Source organism: Hyposmocoma kahamanoa, unplaced genomic scaffold, assembly GCF_003589595.1.
Source record: "Hyposmocoma kahamanoa isolate Upper Pololo Valley unplaced genomic scaffold, ASM358959v1 119, whole genome shotgun sequence".
NCBI lineage: Eukaryota > Metazoa > Arthropoda > Insecta > Lepidoptera > Cosmopterigidae > Hyposmocoma > Hyposmocoma kahamanoa.
Genome location: NW_020653409.1, coordinates 1,834,186 through 1,844,524, shown reverse-complemented (window position 1 = coordinate 1,844,524; position 10,339 = coordinate 1,834,186). Strand labels below are relative to the sequence as shown.

The 10,339-nt window shown below is 35.4% G+C and overlaps 1 protein-coding gene across 1 annotated transcript in view; it reads right to left on the bottom strand.

Moving 5' to 3' along the window:
* Window positions 1–8,739: 8,739 nt before the first annotated feature.
* The window catches only part of LOC113239989, a 9,109-nt gene continuing 7,509 nt past the window's right edge, over window positions 8,740–10,339 (bottom strand). The window contains exon 6 of the mRNA XM_026477180.1: window positions 8,740–8,917. Coding sequence (XP_026332965.1) covers window positions 8,825–8,917 — 93 coding nt within the window. The 3' untranslated portion in view covers window positions 8,740–8,824. The remainder of the gene's footprint in view (window positions 8,918–10,339) is intronic.

Here is a 10,339-nt window from a genome sequence, read left to right as displayed (position 1 = left end):
ATTTATATTCTACAACTTTTAGCTGTTTAATTAAGTGTAAACAACGCTTTTTAATTGTTTGTAAACTTTTAACTATTGTTTGAACTTCGAATAGTATAGATAAGATCATGTTTGCAAAAAATTTACAAATTGTTTACATTCAATTAAATCGTCTATAATGTTATATAAATTCTTATAAGAGCTGAGATCAAATAGACAAATCCAATAGTATTTTTGTATGGAAACCTCTTAGGAATAAACCTTCTACTTATATAGTATACAGTATATAATACATACTTATTTCTGTATTATGTGGTTATAATACATTCTACTGTTTACAGTGTCGCTAGGGGCATAGTATCTTTAGTAGCCCTGTAATGTAAACATCATTTATATCGAAAATCGACCAATCATACAAATGTATGACGTCTAATTAAAACCACATTTTACTATAATTTAAATGGTACATTATTTTACATAGAATAAAGAAAACTGTATTAAAATAGCTATAGTTATTCTTTTTGTTTAAAAGTCGATTTTTATTGTGACTATTTAACAGAGACATTTCTTTCGTGCACTTGTTTCTAGAATATGCGCCCAAGTTTATATTTTATTTACCTTTCTTGAACATGCTCGGAAATGTGCATTTTATTTTGAACTAAGAACAAGCAAAGAAAAGGTTATCAGGATTATATAAAGTTCTTTTTTTTCTTTTTACTTTTAAATATTTGACATATAAACAACTGCATACAACATCGAAGTGACTGAACACAAATGCCATATAGCCAAGTCGTCAGCTCGTTTTTTTTACGCGCATTCCATGTGTTCGTTTTTAAATTGTTTTATAAAAGATAAATGGCGAATAAATGTATTCGCGTTTGTATAATTTCCTTGCATTTATTGAGCAAAGCTCTTTATAATTCTCTGCGGAAACAGCAACTGTTTGACTCACAAAAAAGCTCTTGCCTGCGATTCGTGTTTCTTACGTGGACCTTGACAATAATGTCCTATAAAATGCGGAATCTAAATGTGCTTATAAAGCTATAGCTTTATAGGATAAACCCCTACTGGAATGCAATCATAACCTGCATTTAGACCTTTAAAACACTGCCTAATTACTGATTCACAAGGGGAAGTCTCTGTTAACTAGTCAATTTCAGTAAACTTTTGTAGTCAGTCCGCTAATGTTATCGGCACTTGCTCGACCAGCATTCCTCCAGAAGCATTTTGAGCCAAACCGAGAGTGGATGATTGTGCGCATTGATTGTAACAACTTCAGGACTTCTGTAAGTTCTGAAGTTTTAATATTTAATTCAGTATCTATATGCCAGTATTAGATTTTGATATTAATAACTTTTTGATTGAAATTTTATAATTGTAGTGTAACTGGACTTGTAAATACGCTATGGTTACAAAAAAAATTATGACGATTATACTGTATTGCTCTTAAACAAAATCACAGGAGAATAAATAAAACAATTTTAAATACCAAATTTGAATTACAAATTGTTAGAAAACTTAGTTTAAGTTTCCTGTATATTTCTTGACCTGGAAAGTTCTAAGATTATCGTGTAAAGCAATCGTCTAGGCAGACGTGGACCATCCTCGCCCTCCATCTTCACTTATCATCTATTTGTACATCATTTTCCTTATCGTGCAGGGCAAACCTAAGTCAATGGAATAAACTCCCACTTGAGTAGTCAGGAGACTGGACTTCCACCCGCTAGGCTTCTGACATACCTCGCCTCCATCCATCGCCATCTCCTCAATTTTCTCAGATTCAAATATATTTTTATCCTATGAAGGCATTGACTTACAAATAAATGGACGACGGGTCTAATACAAAAACCACGAAAAAAATGTCCCAAGTCAACCTATTTAAACGTAGTGACATGTAAAGGAACATGAAAAAGCTAAAACGTTGAATTTAAATTGTAATGTCATCGCAGTACTGTCTAATTTTGCTTGCTTCGCTGTCAGTCGAACAAACGAAGACTGAAGCGTGAATGACGCTCTGTATACGATTTTAACGCCCTACAAGTTCGGACACTTTTTAGCGCGGACCCGACGTCCATATAATTGTAAGTCAATGTATGAAGGAAAGAAAATTACACTTGAAATCGAGCTCTACTACTCATTCGTAAGTCAGATTCCCTAAAAAGAATGAATAAGAAACTAGAGGTGCTATTTGTAAGTGAAGATTTGTACACATCATTTACAATATTAATAGGTCGAGACAACCTGCAACATTTAAACGTGTTACTACCGCTACATTTTTGTCATCAAAGTTCGCAGATGCTGTATTTAACATTAGTATAATTATTTTTTTTTACTATACTTTCAAATCTCGTAAGTGGCAAATTTTGGATATCAACCGGAATATCTTATCTATTATATAAAAAATATATATTCTCTTTAAAATAAATTAAAATGTACTATGACGCTATTGACGTAAGAATGTTAATTTCTTTTTCCTTTTCAAAATTTGTTTTGCTTTTACATAGTTTTTGAAAAAATTGGTTGAGGTATGTACGCCGTGGTCGACCTTTTCTCCAAGTTTCCTTCGACATCCGCTCAATACATTTGTTCCCTTATTCCACTAAATAGCAAGCCTATATTTGCCGGAAATTGTATAGTTTCCTAGCGTGTTTACAACATTGTTACTATATAAATTCAGTATCTATTTTGGTGTTAATCAAATAGCAGTAAAAAAAGACACCTTTGTTGCCTCAATGAAGTAAAAAGCAATATTAAATGTACAAATTACGCTAAGCTTTATGTACCAGAAGATATTTATGCGTAAAGATATATAAATATCTTTTGCTAATAGTTGTGATAACAATTTATAATATTTGATAAATATATTTACCCTTAATTAGTGACCCTTGCTCCAATAGCGTAACCTGTGATCTTAAGACTTGTCTCACACACGTGGAACAATAGATACTTGTCCCAATAAAGAGATAGTAACCCCAAAGTGGCACACAACGATATTCCCCCTTTATCACTAATGGACATGATTATTACTAATTACAGGTTTCTTACTGAAATGAATTGTATTTTAACGATTGCAGTCTCCATGGCCTTGGGTTGACTGGCCACCGGCAGCTGACAGCTCTAAAGAACCGTTTACACGGGGCCAATCGACGAGCCATTCCATTAAGTCATTTGCGTTGTGTAAATAGAGACAATCCATTACGGAGTGTCTCCAGACTAGTGATAAAGACAATCCACTAAATTAGAACGATTTCTAATTTTTGTGGTCAATACCCCCACAACACGTAGTGTTGAGTCATCAAATTTCCTTTTTGGAAAAATTTACAGAAAATTAAATATTTTCTGCAAAATCATATTTTTCTGAAAAATAAATATTTTTCTGAAAAATAAATATTTTTCTGGAAAAGAAATATTATTCTGAAAAATAAATATTTTTGTGGAAAATAAATATTTTTCTGAAAAATAAATATATTTCTTTGATACCTGTCAAAAGTTGAAGTTACTTAACGAAAACGATGAAGCCTGGTGAAGAAGTGGTTTTTGGAAATGGCTGTCCGCTGTTGTGAAATAATTTTAAATCTTATGTGGATTTTAGCCATACATGTTTATTTTATAACTCGCGCTAAATATAACTTCAAAAGATGTTTCTAACGTAGAACATAATATGAGCTTTCCAAACCATATTTTACCAATTTTTGGGGGATTTTTCCGGAAAAATTTCCACAAATTTTTCAGAAAATGACCCAACTGTAACCACACGTGCATTGAATTGGCTCATGTAATGGCCTTGTGTGAACGTGCATCCTGAGCCACTAGCTTGCCTTCCCGTTTAGTAACGAAACTTATTGTAATTCGGGCTGTAGTGTCGATAGATGTTGCCAATTTCGCTCTTTGCACTAAATTGACTTTGTGGAATGGCTCATCAATAGGCCATACGCCATGTAAATAAGCCATAAGAACAAAAGTATTATTTACTCTTACCTATTTATATTTTGAAGGGTAAGGGTGCTGGTGATATTACAGGCACATGTGACTCGACTTAGGTCAGTATCAGTGTTCAGATCTTTGTAATTTAAAGCTCTCAATGCTACTGCAACTGTTATAGACAGGTGTATCGCTTACCATCAGGCGCATGTTCATTTACATGTTCAATGGTAATTGATTTTCTTCAAAATGTTATTGTCCATTAGTGGTGTAAGGAAGGACATTTGAGAAGATCACAAATTTAGCGTGTGTGTTAAATATTAGCTGCCGTAACGTCTGTACTTTAATATAAAGTAGTCATAACGAATGTACTGTAATCAGAAACGGAGTCTACGGCTATCAGCGCGTGGGAACGTGGTGGCCACGCGACTGGTACGTTGCGACATTTACCTGCAAAATCGGAGAGATCTGTTAAAGCAATAGAATTTCGTCATTTTGTTGTTTAACTATATTTGTTTGGTTTGTGGTTTGTAGTGGGTGACGGACCTAAGCGGCAGGCAGGATAAGAATCTGTTTAGTCGCTACCTTTATTTATGGTTTAATGATGTTATACTGTAAAATGCTTGTTTGAACCATATTCTAACAAAGTGTAATTTAATGAAGTTTTCCATTTAACTTCTTTATAACAGCTAAAGTTACATACAATAAAGGTATCTTAGATATCTGTTCTGCCTACCGTTCATTTAACTTTCAATAAAGAGGATAGGTTTAGCGAGACCAGGGCACAACACAATAAAAGAGATATTAAAATCAAAGAGAAGCAATAAGTTGAGGCAACTTACAAATAATCTAAATTAGCCTAGAAAACACTCCAAAAGTTAGAATAGGAATAATCAATATTGGTGCATCAAAAAATATACCTATTTTTAATAATAAGAAAAATCACTTCCCTAATATGCCCGTTGAATTGAAGGCAATAATAATTCGAGTGTTAACTGTAAAAAATTGTGCAGTTTCCTTTTGATAGTGTAAATTAGACCTTAAGGAATTGCAATAAAGTACACTAGAAACTCTCAGGATGGAATACTCAAGAAACGTGGCATTTAAAATTTGACGACTTTGTTAACTCTTGTGCCGTGTTCACGTATCAAAAAACTAGTAAACAGTTCACTTTACTCTCCCAAATAGACTCTTGCGCAGCAGACTGACGCATACGGTTGTACATGTAACGTTACATATTTACCTTTGAATGGAGTTCAACCCTAAAGGCCTACTTTTATTTGGAGGGAACAGCGCTCTTGCTTTCTCTTTCTGGTATAATATTGAAATATGATCAATCAATATTTTTTTTAATTTAGTCCTTCTCCCTCCACCTTCACTCCTACCTTTACCTGAACTCCTTCGGTCGTTCGGAAATTCCGGAACACTCCATCCTCCAAGTAATTTATATACCACCTGCTATAACGAAGCGCTTTGCATCTTCCTTCCTAATACATGTCTGTTTTTTATTCAACCAAAAGGCGTTCTTTAGACGAACGTGCATCTTCGGCGGTCACATTTTTACTTTGCGTAGTCTATTTTTGTCATTATCTAGCCCCATTCAAATTCATAATGGAATATGTGAACACGGTATTTAAGACGGATAAATATTGGGAAATTTATTGTATGGAGGTGCTTCAGTGTATCTCACTGGTGCTTCTAATTTTTATTCATATATAAGGCTTCCCTTTTGTAGATTGTAGTTATCCGTTTTGTAAATTAGGTTATCGGTAATGGTTCCAAATGGAGTCGTCATGCTATTTTTATGAATTTTATTTGACAATTGCTACCACTATAAGGAATTTATTTCAATAGACGTAAAGTTTTATTCAAATGTAATAGTTTGGCCAAAAATAAAGCTTATTTATTCAATTAACCATCTTTTATTTCTAATTACTAAGAATTACAAACCACACAAGGACTTCTTATAAATAGGTATAATTCTATTGCAATATAGAATCCTACATATATTAAAAAAAAAGACAAAGAAATTACCATACTTAGAGACGGAAATTTAAGATCGAAAACGTAAACAAGCAACTGTCACTATGAGATGTGTCTCATAGATTAATAATATTTTTATTATTTATTGACAACACACTTTAATAAATCTGCGATGACAGATTCTACTCTTGATATTGAGAGTAAGTAATTATAATAATTTGCTAGACTATCACATCAATCACCTGAGCTCATGCTAAGGAATTCCCTCCGCTATGATTACCAAGGCTGCTGAACTCACTCCGGTCTATCACAGTACTTATTTCTTAAGTCAACAAACGCGTAACATTTGCATACAAAATGTCACTTTTTCTTGTGAAGCGTATTAGGCTTAGAGTATGGAAAGTATTAGGCGATCACTAGCGATATCTAGCTGTCATCGTAAAGTCATAGTGAAAGCACTGTTATGGTTCATTTACACCAAGTCGTCTGTGGACCTTAGCTTGCCCGCCGAAAGCGGCAAGCTACTATAATAGAAGGGCTGTAGCTCAGATGCATTGCGAGAGGTACTTTTCTTACAATAAACCGGGATTAACTTCAAACATTTTGGTTTATTTTACTATTTTTACATATTTCACTTTCAGGTTATAAATCAATCTCTCTGTCTGTCAAGATCTTCTATTCTTACTTATTTCATTTCTTCGAAAGCATTCTAAATACAAACTATAATCATTACCTATGTTCAGCCAGCAATTCTACTCAGAGTACAGCCTAGTCTACATCCCTCTTCCTCACAGCTGAAGGGGTGAATATCCCTAGCTGATGGTCTACCTATGATAGGCAACTTACATCTGCGATCAGCCTTTACTACAGGCTAGCCACACACTGCTCGGAAGTCACTAACTTACCAACAAGTAAACCACCGAGGAGGCTATGGCTTTGGTCTGCCAAAAACCTATCTAAAAGGACAGACCATGACCACATCCTAAACAAACAAAACAAAATATTTTCACTAGTTAGCTATCCTATCTAATTAGGGAACCTGACTAAACCCTAACACTTTATTTTAGCGACCCTAAACTGGCTGAACGACCCTATCAAACTTCTAAACATTGCTACAAAACTATTTCCCTAAACTCCCTAAACCTAAGCTATTTCCAACGCGCATGCTGCCACAACACGACACAGGCTTGAACATCCATCGGACGATCACTGGGTTACATCACTATTGATCTCCCAGCTGCCTTAGTCCTCATTTTGCAGCTATCACGTTCCATCAGCTTCACTTACCATCTTTAAACAAACAAGAACCAACCCACATATAACGCTAACAACATATCCTAACTACATATCCTAACATACATATGGGATGGGGATATATCCCATATGAAAGACGTCTAATTAATTAAATAAATATATTTTCCCAGAATGCAGACAGTCCTTGATCACTGGAGGGATGAGCAGGAACTATTCGCACATACAGGATAATATATCTATCAAATTAAAAAAAAATATATAAAGAAAAACAAAAGTAAATTTTATCTATTGGATGGTGTATCTTCTCCGTGCCTCCACCATTTATAATAGAAGGGCTGTAGCTCAGATGCATTGCGAGAGGTACTTTTCTTACAATAAACCGGGATTAACTTCAAACATTTTGGTTTATTTTACTATTTTTACATATTTCACTTTCAGGTTATAAATCAATCTCTCTGTCTGTCAAGATCTTCTATTCTTACTTATTTCATTTCTTCGAAAGCATTCTAAATACAAACTATAATCATTACCTATGTTCAGCCAGCAATTCTACTCAGAGTACAGCCTAGTCTACACTACTCTGTGTCAATAGTGAGTTATCTGATCACGGTAGTTTGCAGCTAAAGTTGACCAAAGCGACTGGGTGCTTTGCCTTCGGCTACGCGAAGTAGTCTGCCGCAACTCGGTGTTAATGGTGAGTCGACTGTATTGCCCTCGGCAGGCGGACGACCCGTGTAAATGCGCCATTACTCCAACGGTCTGTGATTTCACTGATCACCTGCAGCGAGGCGATCGGTAATAACGCAGTGTATAGATCAAAGCGTAGCGAATAAAGGGCGGTGTCGGTGCGCGGCAGAGGGTTGTCATTTTATTAACCATCTTCAAAAAAGGAGAAGGCGCGATTATTCTGGCATTTGTGAACAGATTTTGATGATTCTTATTTACTTGGAAAGAAGGTACCTCAGTATTGCAAATAGATGTAATTCACGAACTTTTAAGGTCGGTTTTTTAATAATAATTGGAAAGTGAAAAAGATAAAGAAGTACATACGCCGTAACCTTAGTGACACCGCCTCGACTGGCCCTAATCATTTATTGCACCCAGCACCGACGATGTTGTTATACATGTCACGTTATTCGTTTCATTACGCCACAAAGTCTGCAGATATTGTGGAGTATCGGGTAAAAATGAATGCTATCCTGAGAGTCGAGTGGTTGGAGTCCGGCCACAACGTGAATTATAATTTATTTATGGTGAGAGTACTAACGCAACACCTGTCTCCACCTTCATGAAGAAACCTTTATGTACTTTATGTTTCCGAGGCCGGTTACCGGACACCCACGTTGCGTTACACGTCAATCCATACGTGTAATAAAAAGTGTTTGATTATATTATTATGTATGTGTTCGTCTATAAGACATGTATTTAAGGGTCTTTGTAACCTAAGAGTAAATAAAAAAAAAAATAACTGGTTATTTATTAATATAATAAGGGTGGAGCCGGTGTGTGGCTGTCCGTTGTCGTCAGCTGAACGATGAAATCAGTAAAATCACTGACCATGGAAGGCCGTTTGAAGACATTTGAAATGACGTTTCGCTGGATCATGGAACATAAAATTATGTTCGTCTGTTTACGTAAACCACTGAAGTAAGACTAGAAATAGCATCCACTGCATTTTTATTTTATTTTATTGCTGCAATATATCGACTAACATGTCATCATAATCTTTTACTTGGAATAACTTTGCAGTCTCCGACTTGTTCTTCAGCACCAACACTACCTGTAACAATTTTATATATTTTATATTATTAATCGAAGGAATATTGTATTCCATTCCGCATGCCGAAGCGTTCTTAATTCCAGCATTATCATAACCGAATCATACAATTTTGTTAGTCAAAAAGTCAAGTGGAATTCCACATATTTGAGATCAGTCCGTCAATGATTTCGCGCAAAACCTCGAAAAACCTACTTAAGAATGCAAGATGCAAGATAGTCACACACGTTATCCGTGGTGGTGTTTCATATCATCGTTGTCTAATTTTATTTAATTTTAATTCATTTTCAAATTTCTGTTTATCGTAACAAATTTTTTGTTACAAGAAACGAAAGTAAACCTTGTAGGTACCGCTGCAATATGGTCACTTCTTTTTTGTAGAACTAAGTTTTCTTTTTTGTAGATCATCTCGAATTCGTCGTTGTTCAGCTATCGACCGCTAGATGGCAGCACATTGATTGAAATTGCAATATAAAATCAAAACGTAATTTGCAACAATACGTATTGAACTTTCAATGATATGCTAACAGGGTAAAGTTTCAATAATATTAACAGAAAAACAATCTTATTTCAATGTAAGCTTAAAGTAAGTAAGTATTACACTAGCACCCTTCCTTACCCTTCAAAACCGGAACGCAGTAATGCTCATATTACTGCTTGGCGGTATAAATAGGTGAGATGACGCTACTTCCCTGGACGAACTCTTCACAAGGAGTTCTACTGATTCTAAAATCCACGCGTCATGTTATAGTACAATAGCAACGTACCTACTTGCCGTAAAGGCTATCTAACGGCATAACGCTAACGTTTTATTGATCGTTGGACGACTGTCGTGTCTACCCTGTTCCCATATCACGACTATCTGTCGTGACTGTATCGTAGACGTTTATTTTATCGTTTAACGACTGTCGTGCCCAGCTATTCCCACAATTCATGACGACAACTTATCGGTTCACGGCAGCCGCCTTGTTGGTTGCACGACACAATCGTTTGAAGCTACGATTATCTGTCGTCTTATTTTATCGTGACGTTTTATTTATCGTCTGACGACTGTTGTTCTAGCTCATCCCATTGTTAAGACAGTTTGTCGCCGTAACGTCAAAAATGTCTTAATTGTGTTGTTCTATGTGTGAATAACTTCATTGAAATATACAAGCCGCGACACTTTAAATTGCACGACTATCTGTCGTCACGACATAATAATGAACGCGCCCTCACGCAGTTTATCATGCGCTATGAACCTTTACACGAAGTTCTTTCCGTTGTAACAATACAAACAAGCAATCGCGCGCGAAAAAACGTTGGCTTAAAAAAATTTAAAATTTAAACTCTAAAATTTTATATTTTTTCGATTACCTAATCGAGCACGATTGTGGGTGCAGGCTTTCCCGCGCGCAATCCTGTACGCTCCAGTAGGGCTAGCAC